We start from the raw sequence: 23477 nt of genomic DNA on the forward strand, positions 1-23477 counted from the left end.
GCCTCGTCCCGCTGGGTGCTGAGGGGTCCTGGGGCTGAGCTGCACCCCCGGGCGCTCCCACAGCCGGGGGGTCCTTGGGGCAGGGACACACGAGGCCGCTGTCCCCAGCGCGGGGCCGGGCTCCTCCATGCACCGCGCCCTGGCACCGGGGTGGGCACCATCGCTCCGGACCCCCCCGGGCTGAGGCCTGACCAAACTCAGGGCAGAGGAGCCGGACCCCGGTGGGAGAATCAGGGCGAAGCCAAAAGATGATCCCTGTCACCACAACCTGCGGTGGGGACGAGCCCGAGTGGGTCCCCGGGCTCCCCGCCCCGCGCCAGCCACCACCACCACCGGCATGAACGTCACCGGGACGGCGGGGAACGGGAGCTGCGGCGGCGAGGAGCCCGTCCCGCTGCCCACCTTCTCCACCGCCGCCAAGGTGCGGGTGGCCATCACCTGCCTCCTCTTCCTCTCCTCGGCGTCCTGCAACGGCGCCGTGCTCTGGGCGGCCGCCCGGGCGCCGCGGCGTCACCGGCGCCTGCCGCGCGTCCGCGTCCTCATGGCCAACCTGGCGGCGGCGGATCTGCTGGTGACGGTGGTGGTGATGCCGCTGGACGCCGCCTGGAACGTCACGGTGCAGTGGTACGGCGGGGACGCGGCGTGCCGGGCGCTCATGTTCCTCAAGCTGGCCGCCATGTACGCCTCGGCCTTCGTCACCGTCGTCATCGCGCTGGACCGCCACGCCGCCATCGTCACCCCCTTGGCGGTGGGCAGCGCCGAGAGGAGGAACAAGGCGATGCTGTGCGCGGCGTGGGGGCTCAGCGCCGTGCTGGCTCTGCCCCAGGTGGGCGAACCCCGGGGTCCTGGGGGTGACACCTCGGAGGGGGATGCCACCACCTCGGTGGGATGATGATGGTGACGGGAGGAAGGACGCTGACGGTGCCCTGGCCCCTCGCAGGCGTTCGTCTTCCGCACGGTGAGGCGGTCGCGGCCGCGGCGCTTCGTGCAGTGCGCGACGGTGGGCAGCTTCGGGGCGCACTGGCAGGAGACGCTCTACAACATGTTCACCTTCGCCTGCCTCTTCCTCCTGCCCCTGCTCGTCATGATGCTCTGCTACGGCCGCGTCCTCGCCGCCATCTCGGGCAGGATGCGGGATGCCCGCGGTGAGCGCCGGGGCCGCCCCCCTCCTCCACCCTTCCTCCGTCACCGCTCGGTTCTTGTCCTCTTCCACCTCCCGACGCTCCCGCTGGGGGCCAGCGCCCCGCTCCCCAGCTCGTTAACCCAGCTCTCGTTAGCCCCCGGGCGACGCGTTCCTCCTCCCTCCCTCCAAAGTCCAGCTGGCGGCCGGTCACCAGCGGTGTCCCCCAGGGCTCAGTGCTGGGGCCGGGGCTTTCAATCTCTTTATAGATGATCTAGATGTAGGGATTGAGTTGCACCCTCAGTAAATGTGGAGATGAGCCCAAGCTGGGTGGGAGTGCCGATCTGCTGGAGGGTGGGAAGGGTCTGCAGAGGGGTCTGGACAGGTTGGATCGATGGGCCGAGACCAACGGCGTGAGGGTCAACAAGAACAAGGGCCGGGTCTGACACTTGGGCCACCACAATCCCCCGCACTTCAAGAGAGATGTTGAGGTGTTGGAGCGAGTGTGGAGGAGGGCGACCAAGCTGGTGAAGGGTCTGGAGGGTCTGACCTGCGAGGAATGGCTGAGGGAGCTGGGGGTGTTTAGCCTGGAGAAGAGGAGGCTCAGAAGTGACCTTAGTGCAGTCTACAACTACCTGAAGGGAGGTTGGAGCGGGGTGGGAGTCGGCCTCTTCTCCCAGGCAACCAGCACCAGGACAAGAGGACACAGCCTCAAGCTTGGCCAGGGGAGGGTCAGGTTGGACATGAGGAAGCATTTCTTCTCAGCAAGGGTCATTAGCCATTGCAAGGGGCTGCCCAGGGAGGTGGGGGAGTCACCATCTCTGGAGGGGTTTAAGAAAAGCCTGGACATGGCCCTTAGTGCCCTGGTCTAGTTGCCATGGTGGTGTCAGGGCCATGGTTGGACTCGATGATCCCAGAGGGCTCTTCCAACCTCACTGATTCTGGGATTCTGTGACCCCCGGCCCCGCTCCCACCCCACAGGCTCCCCCCAGGGCATCCAGCTCCGCCGCTCCTCCAACAACATCCCCCGCGCCAGGATGCGCACGCTCAAGATGTCCATCGTCATCGTCCTGACCTTCGTCGTCTGCTGGACGCCGTACTACCTCCTGGGCCTCTGGTACTGGTTCTCCCCGGAGATGCTGACCCGGGAGAAGGTGCCGCCGTCCCTCAGCCACATCCTCTTCCTCTTCGGCCTCTTCAACACCTGCCTGGACCCGCTCATCTACAGGCTCTTCACGGTGCACTTCCGCAGGGAGCTGTGGCGCGCGTGCCGCTGCGCCCGCCGCCGGCACGAGCGGGACGTCCCCTCCACCCTCACCGGCTCCTTCCGTGTCTCCACCGCGGCCAGGAGAGCCGGCGACAGCCCGGGGGGACCCGGGAAGCACGAGCTGGAGGTGACGGCGGGCGCAGCGAGGTGCCAGCTGTGCCGGAGGAGGACGGTGGAGAGCTTCATGTGACGGGGAGGCCGGGCCCCGCGGGGACCCCCCAAGGTGGGATGGGGGCAGACACGAGGGCTCTGCGCTGCCCCAAAGCCCCTCAACAATAAACCCCCGTGATTTTCGCAGCAGGAGCCTGTCTGTGGGCGAGGGGATGGTTTAACCGGCGCCGGCACCGCGGCACCACGGGCACAGTTCTGCGCCAGGCGGGGTGCGAGGAGCGATGAGCCAGCAGCAGCACGTCCTGTGTCGGGCAGAGGGAGCAAAACCCGGGGCAGAAATTCCTGTAAAAGACACTCCAGGGGCTCCTCGGGGCAAAATATACCAAATATACCTCGGGGCTGAAGAAAGTGCTTTTCCAAACACTATTTTAAGTAAAAACAGCTTTTTAAACTAATAATCTCTCTCCCTGCCAGCCCCGGGATCAACAGCCACGACGGTGCCATCGACTGATTTTAGGCAAATCTAAAATTAGGCACGAAAGGGGCGGGGTGACAACTTCTCAGAGTGTTTAATTAAGGAGAAATAACGAGGACAATCGTACACAAACCCGGAGCTATTTAAAAGGCTGAAACAGAACCAACCCCTCAGGGGATTTACATCGCCGGGGGCGTAGGAAACTTCTCCCCAAAAGAGAGCGGCTAAAACGCCTGGTCACGTAACAAAACGCCTCAAAACGCGGCGATTTTGGGTGTAGGTGGGTGCAGGGGCCCCCAGGGAACCCCCCCCAACCCTCAGGGCTGCTTCTTCGCTCCAGTTTTCTTCTTTGCAAACAATAAAACCTTGTCAGACACAAATCGCCGAAGCCACGAACTGTTTTACTCCGGCTGCTCCTCAAACGCCCCGTTCCCAACGTACAACCCCCCCCACACCCACCCAGTTTCCCCTCCCAGTTCCCCCAGTTTGGACTCAGAACACACGGCTCCATCATCGGCGTCTCCTGTCCGGGCTCCTGCTCCGTCGGCGCCCGCCCCTGGAAGGGAGAGCAGAGGTCGGTGTGTGGAGCCCACGCGGTGATTTACCTGATCTAGGGGCCTTCTACGACGCAGTGATGTCATCAGCAGACAAGTGACATCATCCACCCGGGTGGCCGTAGGGCCCCGTACACGGGCCACCTCCACACTGGTGCGAGGGGTGGGCAAGGAGCTGGGTGGATGGAGGCACCATCAACAGCTCAACGTCCAAGGGGAAACCAGTAAGGAGCAGTGTCCCTCCAGGGTCCATACTGGGACCATAACACCTCCATCAATGGCACAGCGGGATCGAGTGCACCCTCAGCACGGTGACACCATGCTGAGGGTCTCATCACATCAACACCACAGGCAGTTGATGGCATCTAGAGGGACCTGGACAGGCTGGAGGAGCTGGGAGAAGGCTCCAGGGAGCCCTCACTTACAAAAGGGGCTTGTAAGAGAGATGGAGAAGGGCCTGGAGCGGCAGGACGAGGGGTGATGGGTTTAAACTGGGACAGGGGAGGTTTAAACTGGGCGTAAGGATGGAATTTGTTACGCTGAGGGTGGTGAGACACTGGCCCAGGTTGCCCAGAGAGGTGGGAGATGCCCCATCGCTGGGGACACTCACGGTCAGACTGGACGAGGCTCTGAGCAACCTGGTCTGGCTGTCCCTGCTCGTGGCAGGGGGTCTTTGAAGGTGGCCCCCCCCCAACCCAGCCCCTGCTCCACCCCAGCCCCAGCGCAGGCCGGTTGCTCGGCCCTCACCTCCGCTTCCCTTTCGGGGGCCCCCTCACGAAGCACCAGTCCACGCTGATGGGCTGCCCCATGAGGTCCTGCCCGTTCAGCCCCTCCATGGCCGCCTGCGCCTCCTTGTAGGTGTCGTACTCGACCAGAGTGTAGCCCTGCGGGGCGGGAGGGACGGGGCGTGAGGGGGGAGAACAGGAGCAATCCCTCCCTGAGCCCTGTCTGGTGCCAGTTCCCACCTTCAGGTAGCCCGTCCGCCTGTCCAGGTTCAGGTGGATGTTTTTTATCTCGCCGTACTCGGCGAATTTGTCGTGGATGTCTTCCTCCGTCGCCTCCTCGTGAACCCCCGTGACGAAGAGGATCCAGCCCTCCACCGCTGCGGAAGGGACGGGCGTCAGGGCGAGCTCCCGGGCCAGCTGGGGGGGGCCCGGGGAAAGGGTCCCCCCCCAAAGCTGCGGTGAAGCACCGCGCGGGTGGGAAGGGGAGATGGAGCCCCGGAGCCCAACGCTCTCGGCTCAGCTGAGATAAATCCCAGCAAGGTCTGAACCCCGACACGGAGCCGAAGGCCCCGCGTCCCCCCTCCCTCCGGTAAAGCACCCGCGGCGAGGGCGGGGAAGGTGCCTCCGGTGATACTCACACCTCTGCGGGCCCGGCTCGTCCCCGTCCTGCTCCACGCTGTCGTAGTCCTCGCGCGTGCGGGCCCGGGAGCCCTCCTCTGGGCACAGCAGAGACGGGGAGAGAGAAACGGGCGGCCGGTGCCATCACCCAGGAGGACAACAGGGCCCAGACACCCCCAAACCCACTTAAAACTCCCCAAAAGCACGAAGGCAGCCGGGGGCTCGCACCAGGTCCCTCCCCAAGCGATCCCGGGGGAAGGGTTTAACCCAAACCGGGACACGGAGGCCCGGAGGGGCCGGGGACACCCCGGCTGGTGCAGGAGGGCTGAGCGCGGTGGGTGCTCCTCACCTGAGCCGAAGCCTCGGCCCTTCCGCTTCTTGGCTTTCTCCTTCAGCTTGTGGATGCTCTCTGCGGGGGAGAGGGGAGCGGGTCGGAACCGGGGACGGGACCCTCAGCACCGGCCCGGGACGGGCACGACCCCCTTGGGCCGGGCAAGTCCCTCCTGGGCCTGGCAGGACCCCCCGGGCCAGGCAGGAGCCCCCGAGCCAGGCAAGTCCCCTCCAGGCCGGGCAGGATCCCCGGGGCCGGGCCGGGCCCCTCCGGGCCGGGTAGGAGGCCCTTGGGCCGGGCAGGACCCCCCCATTGTGACACGGACGCGGCTGGCCACAACCGGAACCGAGGCGGGACCCCCCGGGCAGGCCCGAGGCGAGGAGGCGCCGGGCCGGCACCGGGCCAGGGCGGTCGGCGGGGTCGGGCCGTGAGGGGACAACACCAGCACCGATCCCTCACCGTCGCCATCCTCGTCCATGGCGAAGTCCTCGCCGCCCGCCTCATGTAGGTCCAGCACGTCCGCCATCTTGCCGCTCCCGCTGCCGCCGCCGCCGCGGTGCACGCCGGGAAGCGCGCCGGAAGCGCCGACGGCGCCATCTTGGTGAGGGCGAGTGGCGGGAACGCCCGCGCCGCCATCTTGGTGAGGGCGAGCGGCGGGAACCCCCGCGCCGCCATCTTGGGGAGGGCGAGTGGCGGGAACGCCCGCGCCGCCATCTTGGGGAGGGCGAGTGGCGGAGGCGCCCCCGCCGCCATCTTGGGGAGGTCACTGCAGCTCGTCCCGCCATGCTGGGGTGCGAGTTCACCCCCAAACTGGGCCATACTGGGGGCCACTGTCACCTTCAGGGAGTTGGCACCAGCCTGGCTGCCCCGGAGTACGAGCCCCTGCCCAAGCGTGACTCAAAGGAGAGGAGGGGGGCACAGTTTGCTGCTTGTGCCCCAGGAGAAGAGAGGAGCCACCACAGCTACCCCAAAATCTATTGCTTTATTGTATAAAATCATACGTACAAACCGCAGCGATTTATCCTTTGCGTTTAACTACCCCGCCTGAACAAGCAGAACAACCCATTTTGGATGCTGAGAAAAACCTGGATTTGTTCATTTCATCACCTTCCAAGCAGATCCAGACGCTCAAAAGCAGCACCTGAATCGCCAAAAACACGAGTCACGGAATATCAGGTTTTCCTTTTCTCATCTGCCGGGATGAATGGAAACACCATAATCCTCCCCGATTCGCCTGAGAGCAGCGAGGCATCCAACACAGCTCGCGTCCGACGCCGCAGGACAGCCGCCGAGAGCTCTGGCTATAAAAGCATTAAAATCCCGACGTGCAAAACGCTCGTGAGCGCCGCAAAAAGCCCAGAGCACCCGGGAGCGCTGCCAGGAGGGGCCCAAAACTGTCGGCGGAGGTGCTGTGGGGTTTCTCGGGAGTTCTCTTATCTGCAAGAGATCAGGCCCTGGGATAAATCACCGTTTAACGCTACACGCAGGTGTGGAGATGCTGGTAGAGAGATGTTAGACTCGGTGCTATTTCTAGAGCAAGTGATTAAATCCAAATCCAAGGCCTAGATATTGCCAGCCTGTAAAAAAAAACCACAACTCCACACCATTTACAATCACATTTATAAACGTGTTAAACATTAATACTGTTGCGTAAAGAGGCTGCGTATAAAAAAATATATAAAAAAAACAAAGTAGGCTTGTTAGGAGGAGAATACAAAACTAGAATACCTACAGATAATGCGATTTTTTTTTAAAATCTCCATCTCAAAACAAAGACTATTGCTCGAATATCCGCCCGCCTCTGCGGTCCTGTGTGAGGGGCTGTGGTGGGGAGAGGGTGCGAGGGGTGGGTGGCTGTGGGAACAGCGGGGTCCCGCTGGCTGTGTACCTCTAAACCCAGGGGGAGAGAATGGAGACGGCTCACAGCTGCGCTGCAGAGAGGAGAACCGAAGGCTGGCTGCAATTTCTCCTCCCGCTGAGGCGTGTCTGGCTCCTCAGGGCTACGCGTTGGAAAGCAGGGACACGGGGATTACCTTGAACGCGCCGCTACTTTCTCGACTGAACTTGAGCTGTAGGAACACTTTACCGTCAGAAAGGGCATTTTTTTACATCTAAACATCATATAGATTTAGTAGGGATACGTCTACAAAGAACAGGGAACTATCCATTTAAAAAAATAGTGCATGTAGAGATTTTAGTTTCAGCAACGCTTTGTTCCACCGCTGTAAGAGGGAAGGGAAGCAGCTCCGCAGCGGGAGCTCCCAGCTCCGCTCACCCCCTCTCCTCCTTCCAGGCTCCACCGCACAAACCCTTCGGGCCAGGGGTGCCAAAAACCGCAGCCCACGCCCTTGCTTTGTCCAGCCCCGCAGTCACGCGATCCCTGTCCTCCCGTGCCAAACTCCCGCTGAGGACCGGTCAGCTCTGCTCGATCCGCTGACCTGAGGAACCACTCAGCCCTCTGCTCTACCAGAAATCCTACAAATTGTCCCCAATAACTGGTTTTATCTGGTGGGGGGGCAGCTGGGCGGGGTACATTAATCTGGCTGCCAGAAGCAAAGCAGAGTTGAGGCCAAACCCTCGTCTGAGCTTTCACTGCTTGGGGCTGGATCTGTGCTCTGGTTCAGAGGATTAAACATGGTTCTAGTTAACAAAGACCTAAACACGGTTCTAGTTAACGAAGACCTAAACACATTCCAGTTAACAAGGACTTGTGTTCGCAAGGCTCTTCAGGGAGAGCAGCTGAGCAGTTTCCCCTCTTATTGCTAGCGAGTTCTGAAACTCTGGCAAGGCTTTTTAAACCTGCCTTGGAAAGGCCAAGTCTGACATTTGGTTTGGAAGCTGCTCCGGACAGAACAGCACGTCCAGCTCTCGTTTCTTGCAAGATTTTCAAAAACATCCCCATCTCCCCAGCTTGGCTGGGGAAACCAAACAACTCTAATGCTCTGCTTCCAGCAAAATAAACCGGCCCCTTCGTCCCCCCACTGACGGCGAGGGCTGGGGACGGGGCCTCAGCACCTCCACCCCAACACCCTACGAACCCACAGAGGAGCAGGGCAGGAGGCTCTGTCTGGTGCAGACTAATTAAACCTCCAAGCCCAATCCTGTAAATACCACAGGGCCTTGTAGCTTGTTGTTAGGTGCGTTATTTAGAGGGTGAACTACCTCCCAGCCCACGAGCGAAAAGCCAGAGCAGGAAGAGGCAGAGGCACCTGACAGTGGGAGGGGGGACTGCGAATCCTGCCTGAGCCTGGAACTGGAATGCTGTAGAAACTTAAGTCTGGCCAAAACAAAATCCCAGTTTTAAATCCCTTTTATGCGCTTGGGAGCATCCCCCCACGCAGTAGTGTTAAAGAGAACGCGTTGGTTGGTTTTGTTGGCTTTCTTAATTAGTGTGTATCAAGGAGCTGTGATAGACCCCTCTCTACTGCAGAAGCACAACAAAAAATACCCAAAAGCAGGTCTGCAGGACATGCACAGCTCCAAAGAACAGAAGCTTTCGGGAAGAAGTGCTACATCTCAGGGAATGCTGCTGACTACACAGCACCACCGTGCAGCGGAGGACTTCCAGGTGAACAGAGAGGCCGCGCTGTTAATGCTGTCTTTAAAAAAAAGGCGACAGAAGGAACTCTCGAGCGGACAGGAGGCTGAGGAGTAGGTCTGGAAGCAAGTATTAAAAGTGTAAAAATCTGTACAGGAGCTTTTTTTTTTTAAAAAAAAAATCTTCAAGATGTGCAAACGGGCCACAATTCTGGCAGAGGCATGACATGCTTTACGTGACACGGGACGGATCCCGTCGGCGTGGAGGGGTGAGCAGGCCTGGGGGAGCGGAGGGACTTGCAGGCCAGAGTCTAGCAGTTGGAGGAGTGCATGCTCCCCAGCTGGCCGGCCGCCAGCATCAGGATGTCTTTCTTCTCCTTATGGAAGCGCAGCTCCTTCCCGGCCAGGCGGGCTTCGTCCAGCTCTCTCTCCGTTGAAGCCAGCTCTCTGGAAAGGGCCCCGGGGCTGTTCTGCTCCCTGTTCACCCAGTCCATGGCCATCTGGTTCCTGATGTCATCGTCCAGAGCGCGGTGGGAGTAGTGAGCCAGGACCTCCTGGTGGTAAGGGACACATGCAGGGGAGCTTAGGAAAGACAAGTCACTACACGGGGGACACGGCGCTTTGCAGCATCAGCTAAGGGAGCGTGAGGAGAAGGTTGCTGCCACCCCAATGCCCCCAGAGCGTGGCTGCTGGAGACAGCCAGAGCCCAGACTCACCTGCCGTGAGCACTGCCTCTCCCGCATGGCTTTGAGGCTGCCGTTCCAGTGCAGCAGCTGGAAGACGGTCATCAGCTCCTGCAAGGACAAGAGGGGGTCAGGCCACGAGCAAACGTGGGTTCAGCGTTAGAGTAGCCAAGCTAGTTTCAAGCTACGGGAACAAGAAGCTGAGAAGGGCTTTGCACCATCACACCCAGTTCTTTGCAACTGCAAGGGTCACGTTTGCAGCTCTGGAGTCTGTAAACAAAAGACTTCCAGCATTAATGAGCTCAGATTTATCAAAGAGACAAGAAAACCACAGCAGCAGGGGAGGCGGAGGCACCACCACCCTCCTAGGAGCCAGCACACAGGGCAAAGCCCGGCTCACCCCACTAGACAAACCCCCCCTGAGCAGACGAGTGGATCACAGAGGAGACGAAGACACTGATGCTTCACTTTGTCCCCGGGATTTCAGGATTCTGAAGGCAGCACTCGGTCATCTCACAACCTCCACGCTAAACCGCCAACCCAATGTCTTCCACGCAAACATTTCTCTCTCAAGACCACACAAATTTTCCTTCATAAACTCGCTGCGACTCGTTCGGCTTCCCACACACAAACACAGCCTAAGGAATCTCCATCACGGAGTCACCCTGTGTAAACAGGGCCATTACTATAAACACTTCTGCCTTCCGCCTACCGAGTGTTTCCATTCAAGGGAAACGAGCCAGGCAAGGAGTCAGCTTCGGGAGAGGTTTGGCTACAGCAAAGAACCCCAAATCCAGCGACGCTACAGACTTGAGGCGCCTACTCTGAGATGCATCCAAACCCTCCGTCGCTCTGGAGCAGAGCTACGGTCTCATTTCTCCTCTTCTAAAAATCCCGTTCCAGTCGGGGCGCTTTACAGTCAACTCGTCTGCACAAGAATCGTCTCGAGTTACTTTTGAAGCCCAAGTTTAAATTAAAAGGGTTCACGAGTTGAAAAGCACTGTCATAACGTCTCTGCATGTGTGGGGACAGACGTCCCGCTCGACAAGGAGCGTGCTCCAGGGCTATCAAGTCACAGGCAGAATTCAGAGTGCTCTACACAGCCTTGTTTAGCTCTGCTCTGCTCACAGGAGCAGCTGCCTCAACCAGAACTGAGCAGGGTTGCCGCAGTTTCCCTCAGCAGTTTGTACTTTTAATTTCACAGATGTTTTGTCGTAGTGAGAGACAGACCGAGCGTGTTTCAGTGGGATACAAAGACTGCTCAGATAATGCTGTGGTTCGAGGGCATGTAATGACAGACTCCTACATCAAAATGTCTTTGGGTAAAAGCTCTTCGCCAGCTTTCCTACAGGACGTGAGATCTCTCCCATTTGACAGGGATTAAACTCTCCAATGAAGCAGCTCGCTGAGTGCCCCAAGTTACGGGACCTGGAGGTGTTGTCTGGACCCCCAGCACCAGCTACCTCCACAGTGTGTACTGGGGGCACTGGATCAGCACACACGCCCCTCTCACAACCCTGAGCCTCGCAAATATCAAAGAGCCTGTCCAGAGAGAAGCCAAATTCAAAGTATTTCGCTGCTACACCTGCGAGTGCCACAAATCCTGCGCTGGGTTCCAAGAGGAAAGCCCCACTTCTGCGTCACATGTAAAGCGCCATGGGTGTAGCTGAGAGATCAAACCAACCACCCCTTGAACCACTTATTCATTCAATTATGAGCAGTACCTGGAACTCCAGCATTGATTTTCCCTTGTTGGATTCGAGCATGAAGCGGAAAGCACCGATGCCGGTGTTGGGATTATCAGCTTCCTCCCGATTGCCCTGCAAGAGACGTTTCATACCAGAATTAGAATTCAGGATTGCATCATTCACTACAGATCTCACGGAGTAAGGCAGCCCACTTGGCTTTTCACAATGCCACTTGAAATGGGATTTTTTTCTGCAAGAACTCCCTCCAGGATAAGGTATAATTACAGCAGGAGAAGAAGAACGCAAAGCTCCCGCACCCAGAAACTAAAGTTTCTGGAAAATACTTGATTTAAAGAAAGCCAGCCAAGGTGACAACCCGGTCATAGAAGGGCCACATGAACCAACACCTCAGTCCTCTTATCCTGCCCTGCCTGATGTGAGGGCAGCATGAAGAGTGTGAGACTGTGTGGGCAGGAGAACGAGAATTAGAGCTATAGTTAGAAGCTTTAATACCCAGAAGTCACTGAAAAAAACCTGCCATAAAGGGTTCCAGATGTAAAAGAAAACTCCTCTTCCCGTGATTAGAGGTTTTTCCCCAGTCAACCCCACCAATTGCCCCCGTCTGGGCACTGAAAACTTACGTTGAAAGATGCCAGGGCCTCCGAGACACTCTTCTCGATGAACTCATCCGTGATCCGCCGCGAGGGATGCTCGTTAAAGACCGAGTTCATCAGCGCAATCTTCGCAGCGCTCCGTCGGGCCTCAGCCTTGGTTGGGCAGAACTGAGGAGGGACAAACACCATCGGGGCAGAATGACGGTGAGATGAGCGGGGTCCCTTCGGCCCCGTGCTCTGAACATCTCCCCCCACACACGGGGAGGGAATTAGGTGGGTAGCTTTGGGAAGTCGTGCTCTCCGACAGCCTGAAGTCATTAGGAGCTGGCTCTAAACCACAGCTATCCCAGCCACGCCGCACACAGCAATCAGGCAGGCAGCTGAGCTCAGCAGCAGGAAACGCCAGCCATCAGACCCTCAACAAAAGTAATTAGCTTAAAACCAAATTACTCTGAAGCACAAGGAGTGCTCTTCAGGCTGGCCAGCCCGTGGAGCTGCTAGAACTGTTTCTTTTGGACACGTTCTTCAAACCAAGACTAGAGAGTAACTGCCTCAAGCCACTACAGCGAAGGAATCCGAAACACAGGCAGGACCCGCTGTGATTTTTGGACCTTCATCTTTCGGGTGAGGTATTTGGGTTGGACATTTTCCTTTTGAACAGAAAGAGGGGAGAAACTGTCGATCCAATGTTATGATTTGATTTCTAGAGTCTTTTGGCACCTTGAGAAGAGGTTCTGGGTCAAATCCAGAGCCCTCACAAGGAAATATTACTCTACCAGTTTGTCCGAGCTACATCCTGTAAATACATCCCACTGCTTAACTGGGAGGGAGAAGGAAGGACCAAAACCCGCCCATCTAAGAGTTTTCTCTGATACCACACATCTTACCTAGGGCCCAAGTCACGTGTAGGGAGCACAGAACATCCTGCAGAGCAAAATTTAGAGCCAAACCTTCCCGGATTGAAGTTGGGTGGGGGTTTTATAGGCAATTAGGAACATTAATACCAGCTTGAAATTAAAGAGTCAGACCCATGTCCCTCTCATGCTTCAGATCAGCAGGGAATGCTGTGCCCACAGTGTTTGAGCACTAGTTCTGCTGGGGAAAGGTTCTCAGGGCACCCAAGCTGGACTGCTTTTGGTCGCTCCAACCAAGCAACCGTACCTGGAAACTGCCAAAGCAGCTCCCTCCCGGCAAGGTGACGTAGCAGACGTAAGGGGGGCTGTTGGAAGGGACCATCTCGTACACCACGAGGGCTCCGTTTTTCAGATCGGCTCCACGCGACTGCTTCATCTGCCAGAACTCCTGAAGGGCCTCCACGACGTTCACTGAGGAGACAGGAACAGAATGGAGTTCAGACACAGAAAACGAGCCCAGAAGTTGGTTTCCTCAGGTATCACCCACCAGGAGCAGCCGCATCCAGAATCAGAATGGCACAAACGTCGGTGCTCAGGGAGCTGTTCTGTCTCATATTAAAACCCCTCAGCTTCACAGAATCCCAGAATCAATGAGGTTGGAAGAGCCCTCTGGGCTCACCGAGTCCAACCATTGCCCTGACACCACCATGGCAACTAGACCAGGGCACTAAGGGCCATGTCCAGTCTTTTCTCAAACCCCTCCAGAGATGGTGACTCCCCCACCTCTCTGGGCAGCCCCTTCCGATGGCTAATGTCCCTTCAAGGGAAGCTGGAGGTGCACGATGTCAACACAAACACGCAGAAACCACCTGCCCTCGGGTTGAACATCACGTACCCACCTCAAACCTACACGATGGAGACGCCAGAAGCGACCTGAGGCTCAAAGCTGCCCAGCTGAGGCCTCCTGGCAGCACTCCCTGTAACTTGGGTGGGAGTATCTGCCTGCCACGTAGCGAGCGTGTAACGGCACGGAGGAGAACAGAAACATCTAATGGGAGGATCTCGTTTGTGCCACTCGGCGTGGAAGGATGGATAAACAAACGGTGAATCACAGGATAAAACCAGGATTAGCTTCGTTACAGTAAGTGGTTTTTCCATCTCAGTTAGGAAACCAGAGCCTAAACGACAGCCCTCGTTGCCTTTGCTAATTACAGTCCTCTCAGGAGCAGTCGGTTTTAAGCAGGCACCTCTTCTGGAGCACCACATGTGCTACACGGGGTCTGAGCACCTGCAAGTCCGCACCCTCTGCGGCCAACCGACGCACGCAGCCCTCGGGGCAACCAGCTTGTAGCCCAAATCCACGAGATTAAATTATTATTTTAACACGCACAAGAACTCAAGGTGTTTGCTGTAACGATGAGCCAGCTGCCCTGTCCTTCTCTTAATTATCGAATCCCCAGCGTCACGAGGACTGTTCTAAGTTCACTCACCCTTTATTTCGTCAAGGATTGGGCAAGAAAAGTGACGCTCACAGCGTCTGACGCTCTTAAATCCCGTCGAATTTGCTCTAAGCTTCTTTCTGCGCTGAAGAGTTTGCCGGGGAGCTGTAGGAAAAGCCTGCCCTCAGCTCTTCCTCAGCACTCCTCCTCCGAGCCCTTTTAATCGCAGCAAGCGCTTTGAAGCGAGGTGATCTGCAGCAGATCACAGCAGCTCCTCGCTAGCGCCAAAGCTGCTCAAAGGACCCCACGCCGGAGCTCTCGTTTGAAGCAAAACAAGACAAATCCCCCCAAATCCCCCCGCGAGGAGCCGCACACAACGCAGCGAGGCCCAGCGCCACGCGGGACGGGGCTGCTGCTCTCAAAGCCTCCCGGGGTTGGCTATAAAGGGAGGTGAGTTAGAGGCCACACGCGGATGTGGGGGGCCAAGTCCAGCACAAGCCACCCCAGCTGAGCTCCTTGGTTGCCCACACAGTGCTGGAACTTTCTAGGTCTTCAGCCAGGTGGCTTTCGGGGAGACAGCGAGCTCGAGCCCGAGCCTGTGACTTTGTTTTATTGCTTTCTGTAAGACGCAGCCAGGCGAGGACTCACTCCCACAGTAGTTCCTCACTAAGCATTTCCCTCCTCTCTCACCCACAGGCTTTTCAGGGCATTTGTTCAGTCGCTTTGGATTATTTTCAAGTTTAATTCGGGTTTGTTTGGGGTTTTTTTTTTGATGGAACATGCAAGACGGGGGCAATTTTCCACTGCAGACTGACAAAAAGCCGGACAAACAATACCCGGTTCCCTGCCAGTTCTCCAGCGCACCAATACCCAGCCAGAACTCCCCTCCACCCAGGCAGATTCCCTCCCCAGGGACGGTGTAAATCACACAAATAATCCCCAACGGATTTGGGGAGACAATGCCCGATTCAACGACGGCTTCAGGGACACGGCGCAACCGAGACTTCGCAGCAGCGACCACCCAGAGAGAGCCGAGCTACATCAGGCAGGGCAAATCCTCACAACTCGGGGAATTACTCTGAAAATTCAGATTAATTAATATTTGTTTGAATATAGCAAAGCCTGGGACGCTGGCGCCAGGAGCAGGTTAACGAGGAAACGCCGTGCAACACACGCACGGGCACGGGGTTGTGTTTGCAGCCTGAGACAAGGGCCCCTCTGTGCCAGACGCTGGCTGGGCCCTTCGTTAGCGACTGGAGCAATAGGTCAGACAGCTGAAAAGCATCCCAACGAGGTTTTCTTCACAGAGGGGATTCAACGCTTCCAGCTGCCGCCGGCAGGACGGTTTTAGGAGACGAGAGAGTAAAATACCTAATTGAAACTCCACAAATGCGCGCCGAACCCCAAGGGAAATCTTAGTCTGAATTAGCTCCAGATCGATGATTTCCAGCTTTGCTCCTTCACCCCCCTCCTCCCGTTAAATCACTAAATAGCCACGTGGGGGAAAGAGGCTGAGACGTGACGTTTGCTTTTCAGAAAGCATCCTAAACCCTGTTACGTCTGTTTGTGAGGGGACGGTCCTCGAGAAAGCGGGGACACCTGCACCCCGAAGGACCTTAATCCCATATGGAGCATGAAACACAACGGGAGAGGGCAGGGAGAGGTTTCAATCACAGAATCACTGAGGTTGGAAGAGCCCTCTGGGCTCATCGAGTCCAACCGTTGCCCTGACACCACCATGGCAACTAGACCAGGGCACTAAGGGCCATGTCCAGTCTTTTCTCAAACCCCTCCAGAGATGGTGACTCCCCCACCTCCCTGGGCAGCCCCTTCCAATGGCTAATGGCCCTTGCTGAGAAGGAATGCTTCCTAATGTCCAACCTGACCCTCCCCTGGCCAAGCTGAGGTGAAGATGCTGAAGAAGTGCCCTGTTCTTTGCACCACGCATGAGGCCGTGTTTGATGGAAACCCCGCAGGTAAAGAAAGCTGGGGGACACAAAGCAGCGCCTGCTCCGCCCATCCCTCAGATCTGTTTGTTGCTTCGGAGCACAACCCCGGACCCCGGCGCTGCGGACACGACAGCACGTCTGACTCGTGTATTAAACACGGAGCAGTAAGTGATTCCACATGGCGCGGCCCCGGCGTCCCCCCGCCTGCCAAGCGCTCACCACTTGGAAGCCCGCGACCGCCCCTGTTGGACCTGCTGCCGTCGCCGGAAGGAGTCGGGAACTCAAAATAGTTGCAAAGTGTCTCCTTTCGGGCGGGGTGGAAGATTCTTTCCATCACAGGACCGCTCAAGTATGTGCTTTAACCTTTTTTTCTCGCTTCTGTACTTTTTTTATTTTAAAAGCATACACAGAGCCCAGATCGGAGCCTCCTGCGGGGGCTCTCGCACGACCGGCCGCCTCTGATGCAACCCTTGGAGCCCCGCGGCGCAGGAGCGTGGTGGAGCACTTAACACCCCCCAAACAGCCTCTTCCAGCACCAGCAGAGCTGATTTCTGCTCCCAGCCGCGGGGTTTTTCATCGCCGAGGTGCAGCCGCGCAGGGCACAGGACCGAGGGGGATCCAGGAGACCCTGGGCCAGGGATTGCCCAGCTCTTCGCTGCTGCCTTCGTTGAAAGAAATGAGCTTTTGTTGCCCTGACACCAAGTTGAAGGAATTACACCCAGAGGACTAAATCACTCCAGCACAAGCAGCACCCTCCTTCCAAAAAACATTAAAAACATCTAAAACACATGAAAAAGAACCAACCAGCCGCCACTTCCACTAACTTTATCACACGTTTACCTGTTACAGGTACAGCACAAGCAGGAAACCCCCTCACTTGTCTGCCCAGCTCAAGTTAGAATCGAATCATAGAATTGTCAGGGTTGGAAAAGATCTAAAAGATCATCAAGTTCCTTCACCTGCCTTCGTGCTCACCTCCACACTCGCCCACCCCACCCTCCTCTTCCTTCCCTAATTCACAAATCCACCTCAAACGAGGTACCCAGAAACGCTTGATCCCCTAAAAGCAAAAGCTGGCATTCAAGAGGCCACCGAGCTTTCCAAGCCAAGGAGACCCATGAACGTTTCTCAAGCTTGACCACCAAACCCGCGAGGCTCCCCGGGGAAAAGGCAAACCCAGAGAACCCACGGACTCAGCGGGTTTAGTTTACTCACTTTTACTTTACTCACTCTCTCGTTTTTGGCACGAGCAGCCCCAAACAATCGGGCTGGAGCAGGGACTCTCCTCCCCACGCTCACCCAAACCATCCAAGCTCACTCTGCAGAGCGGGGGGATCCCAAGCGCGAGGGTTCAGGCAGCAGCAGACAGTGGGAAAGTCTCCACAAATGGCACAAAACCGCTAATTACTCCCATTTAACCTAACGACAACGGTCAAGGACGCCTCCTCGGTCACCCCGCAGGGACCAAGGCAAGGGGTCACACCAGGAACCCCGGACAAGGGAGGATTAACGGGGAAGGAGGAGCTGGGAGGGGAGAGAGCGAGAGACAAGGCTGGAAGGAAAAGGGGGAGCTGAGAGGGGAACACCCCGAGGAGAGCCCAGAGCCCGCGGTGACGGGATGGGACACGGGGCACCGGGGGAAGGAACAGGGGGCAAAGAGGAGCCACAGGCTGTGCGGGAGCGGGGAGATGATCCCCCGCCCCGGGAGAGGGCGATGGGGAAGGAGACGGAGGAAGAAACCGGCTCAAGCTGCAGAGGAGCCAGCCCTGGGCGAGGGGGGCAGGAGGGCAGCCCCGCGGCGGGGGGGAAACGGGGCGAGAAGGGGCCGAGCACGGGAAAAAGGGCTCCCCCGGGCCCCCCACCCTCAGCCCCCCCGGGCACCGGTCTCCCGGGCCCCCCGCCCTCAGCCCCCCCGGGCCCCCCACCCTCAGCCCCCCGGAGCCCCCCGCCCGCCGCCCCCCGGCTCACCGCGGCCGTAGCCCTGCGTGTGCTTGGCGAAGCTCCTCACCACCGCCTCCACCGCCTCCCGCAGCACGGCGGGCGGCCCGGAGCCAGGCGGCGGCGGCGCGGCGGGTCCCTGCAGCCCCAGCGGGGGCGGCGGCGGCGGCAGCCCCAGCCCCAGCCCCAGCCCCAGCCCCAGCCCGGCCGGGGGCGGAGCGGCGGGCAGCGGCGGCGCCGCCACCGCGGCGGCGGCGGCGGGCGGAGGGGCGGGCGGCGGGGGCGGCGCTGAGGCGGCGGCGGGGGGGGCGCCGGTGACGCCGGGGCGGAGGGAGCGCAGCGTCCCCACGCCGGGCTGCAGCCGCTGCGCCCGCACCGACTCCATCGCCGCTGCGACGGAGAGCCCCCGCCGCCGAGCAGCTGTCACTCACCGCCCGCGGGCCCAATGGGCGTGGAGATCGCCGCGGGGAGGGGGCGGGACGGCACGGGGAGCTGGCCAATGGCAGCACGGAGGAGAGTGCGGGGCGGGGCGGAGGGGGGAGGGAGGGCGGTGAAAGCGGCAGCGCGCCAATCGCAGGGCAGAGGGACGGGGAGGTGGGCGGGTCGAGGAGGGGAGTGACCAATCAGAAGTCGATTGTAGGGCGTGGAGAGGGAGGGGCGCGCGTTTCCTTACTTACCCCAATCACAAGAGAGGGCGGGGATTAGGGGACAACTGCCCAATCGTGCTGCAGGACTGATTATAATGACAGAGGAAAGAACGAATCAAAATGCAAAGCAGTGGAGATGGAGGCAGGGAAATGTCACCACGTTGTTATTGGTCGGGGAGGGAGGCGGGAAATGGAAAACTTAGCCAATCAAGAGCTTCTACACAGATTTAGAGGCGGAGACCGTTGCAATTGTCCATTCCCGGCCTCTGTTTTGATTGAAAAGGGCGGGGCCTGGCGTATCCAGCCAATAGGAACACGCTGTGCTGTATAAAGGGCGAGGCGTGGCTGCGCGGTGCTCCCGCCAGGCGGCGTTAGTGCCCCCCCCGCACCCTTTGACCCACGGCGCTTCCGTCGCGCTCCCGGAAGTGGCTTCGTGCCGCTGCGCTGCGCGTCCCGCCGAGGCCCCGCACCGGGGAGCGGCCCCGCGGGCCCGGCCATGGAGACCTGGGTGCGCTTCAGCGCCCAGAGCCAGGCCAAGGAGCGTCTCTTCAGGTGCGGGGGCGCCCGTCGCGTTGGCTCCGGTGCGCGGCGGCCCGGCGGCCCCTCCGCGGGGCCCAGGGCAGGGCGGTGACGGAGGCCCCGGGGCGGGGGGGAGGCCCCTCACGCCGCGCCGTCTCTTGCAGGGCCGCGCAATACGCCTGTGCCCTGGCGGGGGACACGCTGCGGAGGAACGGGGCGAGCGCCGGGGCCTTGGCCAGCGTCCAGCAGCTGGAGGCTCACCTCAGCCTGGGCCGCAAGCGTGAGTGGGGCCGGGCCGGTGCTTGCTGGGGGGGGCAGCGGGGCCCGCCGTGCCCCCCTCCCGGTGACCTCGCGTGTGTCTGCCCCGCAGTGCTGCGCCTGGGCAGCTCGGCCGAGGCGCTGGAGGCGGCGAAACGGGCCATCCACCTGTCCGACATGGTGCTGCGGTTCTGCGTCACCCTCGGCCACCTCAACAGGGCCATGTACTTCGCCTGCGACAACGTCCTCTGGGCCGGGAAGACGGGCCTCGTCCCCGCCGTGGACCAGGAGAAGTGGAGCCAGAGGTCCTTCAGGTGAGGGGTGAGGGAGCTGCCGGCGAGCCGGGAGGGTTTTGTGGCTGAAGGGGAAAAGCTGGAGGCTCCCGGTGTCACCGAGCGTGGTCCCCCACACCCGTTGCTGCTCTTTCTCCATTCCTCTCCCCTGTTTTTCAGGTATTACCTCTTTGCCCTCGTCGTGAGCCTGACCCGGGACGCCTACGAGCTGCGGATCCTGCTGGAGCGCGAGGCGGGCGGGAAGCGGGCGAAGGGCGGCGAGAACGGGCGCCAGCTCCGCGCCGACAACGGGCTCCAGCAGCTGGGGCTGCGGCTGCAGGTCCAGCTCCGGCTCCTGACCCGCGTCCTTCGGAACAACCCTCCCCTGCTGCTGGACCTGGTGAAAAACGCCTGCGACCTCTTTATCCCCCTGGACAAGCTGGGGCTGTACAAAACCAGCCCGGGCTTTGTGGGGCTGTGCGGCCTCACCTCCTCCATCCTCTCCATCCTCACCATCCTTCACCCCTGGCTCAAGCTGAAGCCGTAGTTGTCCTCGCGGCCCGTCCCCACGCTCCAAGCCGATATTTGGGGACCCCGGGGGCGTTACTCCCGGGGCTGGGACACGACTCAAGCCGACTGTCTCGGTCCCGTTGCCCGTGGCTGCGCGTTCACGTCACGCCTGGCTGCTTCACCCGCTGGGCTGCGGAGAGGGGAGAAGGTGGAGGGAGTCGGAGCCCGCAGGGACCCGCTCCAGCTGCCTCGGCTCCCCGTGAGCGAGACCGGACCTGATTTTAGTTCTCCCCATCGACTGTAGGGCCTGTCCGGCCGTTTTAGGGGTTTAACTTTCTTCTCCCTCTTTAGGGAGGTCTTTTATCCCGGAGCCAGCTGAGAGGGGAAGGTTTGGGGCTGCAGAAAGCTGCCTGGGTCACCAGGCTGTTCTCCAGGCCTGGGGGGGGGGGGGGGGTGTTAAACGTGGGGTGGGGGCGAGCCTGGCGCTGGCTGGGCGCATCCAGCGCTGGGTTTGACATTTTTATCTTCCTTCTAAGAAATCTGAGGTTGAGGTGAGAGCAGGGGGGTGTTTCCCTGGAGAATATTTCCTTGTCTCCACCTTCCCTGCAATCCTGGCCGCAGCGAGTGGTGCCGAGCCTCGGGGTCGCTCCCAGCCCTCCCTGGGTGGGTTTTCTGTCCCCAGGGGTGGGATGTTCCCGGGTCTGTCCCCGGTACGGAGGGAGGGAGCGACCCACACGCTTTTCAGACCTGCTGGTGGTTTATTTTTTGGAGCTCCAGCAGCTCCGTGCACAAAGTTTGGGCTTCACCCGCTCCCAGGCTCATCCCCACGCTGGGAAAGGGCTCGAGGAGAACCTCAGCGGGGGCTCGGGGACTTCGAACTCGTGGTGGAGACGGTAAATCAGTGACGAGGGTGGCTGGTGGCCACCCCCCGGCACGTCCTGGCCTCCACGCGTCGTTAACGCCGCGGGTTTAATGAGCCAGAGCCATGTTTTAATGTGGGATGGTGCAGTGGGGGCTGCACGGGGGGGTCCTGGGGCTGTTCGGTGAGGGGGGACCCCACAGTGGGGCTGGGGGGTCCTCGTGGCTCTGCGCAGGGGGACTCTGTTACTAATTACTGCAGAGTTACTGTTAATAAAGTGTATATATATAATGTTCGTTAGATCTGTTTGTAGATCTAAAAATAGCTCGTATTTGGTTTATTTAATTTTAATATTTTATTTAATTTTAGTAGTTTATTTAATTTTCATTTAATTTTTGTATTTAATTTTCGCGATTTATTTAATTTTCACCGTTTAATCTTCCCGTTTGTTTAATTTTCACCCTTAATTTTCATCCTTGATTTAATTGTTGTATTAAACATGAAGGCGAAGGGGTTTAGGGATGTTCTGGAGCAGCGTCGGCCCCCTCCCAGCCTCTCCCCAGCCCCCACACGCGTTTGAGCTGCTCATTCCAACTAATTAGCATTATTCCCGCACTAATTACAACTAATTGAGCTTTATTTCCAGAGCCCATCACCACGCGCCCTCCTGCCGTTTCAGAGAAGCTCTGAAACCCAAACCGGGCTCATCAACCAGCGTCAGCCTTTAATTGCCGTTAATTAACGGGGACTCGCGGCTGTCCCAGGAGGGACCGGGGACACTCCCGGGATGGTCGGGGGGGTGCGACCGCGGTGGGACCCCCGGGGCAGCGCGGCGGGGCCGGGAAACCCCCACTTAGGGCATTTTTAATGTCTTTAATTACTTATTTTCTACCCAGTCTACGGAGCCCGAGGTCCCTGCTAATTGGAGGAGGGTCTAATTAATTGGAGGAGGGTCTAATTGGCGGAGGGTCTGCGTTAGCTGGTAATTAAGGAGAGGGCTCGACCCCCCCGGGACCCCCTGAGTGGGGAGGGATGAGGCCAGGGCATCGCCAGGCTGTGGGGGGCTCATACTGGGTGGCTGTGGGGAGATACTGGGAGCACTGGTGAGGAGGACGCGGCTGTGGATGCCACCACGTCGCGGTGGCCTCTTTGCCCCGTGTCCTTCAGGAGCTGGGGGGTGGTTTTTGGGGTGCCACCATGTGCTGGGTGTCCCGCCTGCCTCAGTTTCCCCCTGCCAGAGGCGGCCCAAGGGTTTGGGGTGGGATGGGGAGGTCACCGCAGCTCCTCGGCCGCCTCCAAAGGACAGGAGACGGGGACAGTGCCCAGGAGGTGGCGGTGTCACCCGGAGGACGTGGCCACCCGAAACCCACCCTCAGAGATCCGAGGACGCCAACGGGGACCCCAAACCCCCCATCCCCGCGCCCCCAGCGAGCTCCGCGGGGAGAAGAGCCGCGTGTCCCCACCGCATCCTTCCTTGGGGACACCACGGTGACACTTCCCAGCCCCCGCAGGGACCCCTCGGCTGGGGGCACCCCAGCACCCCCCGTCCCCCCCATCCCGCACCCCTTGTCCCCCCCATCCCGCACCCCTTGTCCCCCCCATCCGTCACCCGCTGTCCCCCCCATCCCGCACCCGCTGTCCCCCCCCATCCCGCACCCGCTGTCCCCCCCATCCCGCACCCCCTGTCCCTCCCCATCCCGCACCCCGTGTCCCCCCCATCCCGCACCCCCTGTCCCCCCATCCCGCACCTCGGGGTTTTTTTCCATGTTTTTCTCCACTTTGCCTTTTTTTCCCTGAAAAAAAAAAACCCCTCGGGCCGGGTATTTTTAGCAGCCAATTGAGGATGAAGGAGGAGGGAAAAAAAATATCAAAAAAAGAGGAAAAAAAGGAAAAAAAAAAAAAACTGTCCCGGCCAGAGACAGAGTCACCTTTGAGCCGGGTGCGGGCGGGGGATGGCGGGTGCGGGGTGCGGGCGGCTGCTCCGGGCGCTGCTGCTGCTCCCAGGTAACGGCCCCAAAACCAGCGGGTTTGGGAAAAAAAGGGTGAGGGGGTGTTTTTTTGGCGTGAATCGGGCGCCTTCTGGGTGCCCACTGAGCCAGGGCTCAGCGCTGCGTGGGTGCCCCGCACCCAGAGGGGCTGGGGGGTTTTGGGGACAAAGCGCCCGGTTTTGGTGCTTTTTGTTGCTCCGAAATATATTTTTGGGTTTTTTTCTGCTGGAGGGGGGACCCCAAAACCTGCCCCGGGTTCGGGATGGGCCGGGAAGGGGCCGGTGCCGCCGTGGGCGGAAGCCAGACCCCGCTCGGAGGAACTAAAAAAAAAAAATTTAATGGAAAAATTTGTATTTTGGGGAAAAAAAAGACAAAAAAGGGTTTTTTTAACCACCCGTGCCAAGGGGGAGGTTGGCGGCTGCGTCCCAGCCGCGCTCCCCCGCCGTGTCCTGCCGGGGGGGAAACTGAGGTACGCGGCCAGCGCTGGCCCCGGGCTCCCCCTGCCTCAGTTTCCCCACGCG

General features: G+C 59.4%; 4 protein-coding genes across 4 annotated transcripts; 2 read left to right on the forward strand and 2 right to left on the reverse strand.

Moving 5' to 3' along the window:
* Window positions 1–337: 337 nt before the first annotated feature.
* On the forward strand, window positions 338–2577 carry LOC137671556 (gonadotropin-releasing hormone II receptor-like). Its single transcript, XM_068415151.1, has 3 exons — window positions 338–826; window positions 941–1145; window positions 2102–2577. The coding sequence occupies exons 1-3, from the start codon at window positions 338–340 to the stop codon at window positions 2575–2577; spliced, it is 1170 nt and encodes a 389-aa protein (XP_068271252.1).
* A 466-nt stretch (window positions 2578–3043) lies between these two features.
* On the reverse strand, window positions 3044–5752 carry RBM8A (RNA binding motif protein 8A). Its single transcript, XM_068414878.1, has 6 exons — window positions 5661–5752; window positions 5220–5279; window positions 4891–4968; window positions 4493–4629; window positions 4275–4411; window positions 3044–3529 (listed from the first exon to the last, which is right to left on the reverse strand). Exons 1-6 carry the CDS (start codon window positions 5725–5727, stop codon window positions 3484–3486), a joined length of 525 nt encoding a protein of 174 aa, XP_068270979.1. The 5' UTR covers window positions 5728–5752; the 3' UTR covers window positions 3044–3483.
* Window positions 5753–6803: 1051 nt separating this feature from the next.
* Window positions 6804–18288, reverse strand: LIX1L (limb and CNS expressed 1 like). Its single transcript, XM_068414665.1, has 6 exons — window positions 17934–18288; window positions 12885–13048; window positions 11751–11891; window positions 11146–11241; window positions 9455–9532; window positions 6804–9292 (listed from the first exon to the last, which is right to left on the reverse strand). Exons 1-6 carry the CDS (start codon window positions 18286–18288, stop codon window positions 9050–9052), a joined length of 1077 nt encoding a protein of 358 aa, XP_068270766.1. The 3' UTR covers window positions 6804–9049.
* A 663-nt stretch (window positions 18289–18951) lies between these two features.
* On the forward strand, window positions 18952–20550 carry PEX11B (peroxisomal biogenesis factor 11 beta). Its single transcript, XM_068414829.1, has 4 exons — window positions 18952–19102; window positions 19234–19349; window positions 19440–19641; window positions 19780–20550. The coding sequence occupies exons 1-4, from the start codon at window positions 19047–19049 to the stop codon at window positions 20144–20146; spliced, it is 741 nt and encodes a 246-aa protein (XP_068270930.1). The 5' UTR covers window positions 18952–19046; the 3' UTR covers window positions 20147–20550.
* Window positions 20551–23477: the final 2927 nt, after the last annotated feature.

The sequence above is a fragment of the Nyctibius grandis genome, chromosome 17 (genome assembly GCF_013368605.1).
Source record: "Nyctibius grandis isolate bNycGra1 chromosome 17, bNycGra1.pri, whole genome shotgun sequence".
Taxonomy (NCBI): Eukaryota; Metazoa; Chordata; class Aves; order Nyctibiiformes; family Nyctibiidae; genus Nyctibius; species Nyctibius grandis.

Coding starts and splice junctions, on each gene's coding strand:
- LOC137671556 (XM_068415151.1), top strand. CDS start 338: ATGAACGTCACCGGGACGGCGGGGAACGGGAGCTGCGGCGGCGAGGAG. Junction 827..940: donor CCGTGCTGGCTCTGCCCCAG/GTGGGCGAACCC, acceptor GGCCCCTCGCAG/GCGTTCGTCTTCCGCACGGT. Junction 1,146..2,101: donor CAGGATGCGGGATGCCCGCG/GTGAGCGCCGGG, acceptor CCCACCCCACAG/GCTCCCCCCAGGGCATCCAG.
- LIX1L (XM_068414665.1), bottom strand. CDS start 18,288: ATGGAGTCGGTGCGGGCGCAGCGGCTGCAGCCCGGCGTGGGGACGCTG. Junction 11,892..12,884: donor GCTGCTTTGGCAGTTTCCAG/GTACGGTTGCTT, acceptor GTCCCTCCTCAG/TTCTGCCCAACCAAGGCTGA. Junction 11,242..11,750: donor AGGCCCTGGCATCTTTCAAC/GTAAGTTTTCAG, acceptor CGTCTCTTGCAG/GGCAATCGGGAGGAAGCTGA.
- PEX11B (XM_068414829.1), top strand. CDS start 19,047: ATGGAGACCTGGGTGCGCTTCAGCGCCCAGAGCCAGGCCAAGGAGCGT. Junction 19,103..19,233: donor GCCAAGGAGCGTCTCTTCAG/GTGCGGGGGCGC, acceptor CGTCTCTTGCAG/GGCCGCGCAATACGCCTGTG. Junction 19,350..19,439: donor CCTCAGCCTGGGCCGCAAGC/GTGAGTGGGGCC, acceptor TCTGCCCCGCAG/TGCTGCGCCTGGGCAGCTCG.
- RBM8A (XM_068414878.1), bottom strand. CDS start 5,727: ATGGCGGACGTGCTGGACCTACATGAGGCGGGCGGCGAGGACTTCGCC. Junction 4,969..5,219: donor GGGCCGAGGCTTCGGCTCAG/GTGAGGAGCACC, acceptor TGCTGTGCCCAG/AGGAGGGCTCCCGGGCCCGC. Junction 4,412..4,492: donor GGCGGACGGGCTACCTGAAG/GTGGGAACTGGC, acceptor CCCGCCCCGCAG/GGCTACACTCTGGTCGAGTA.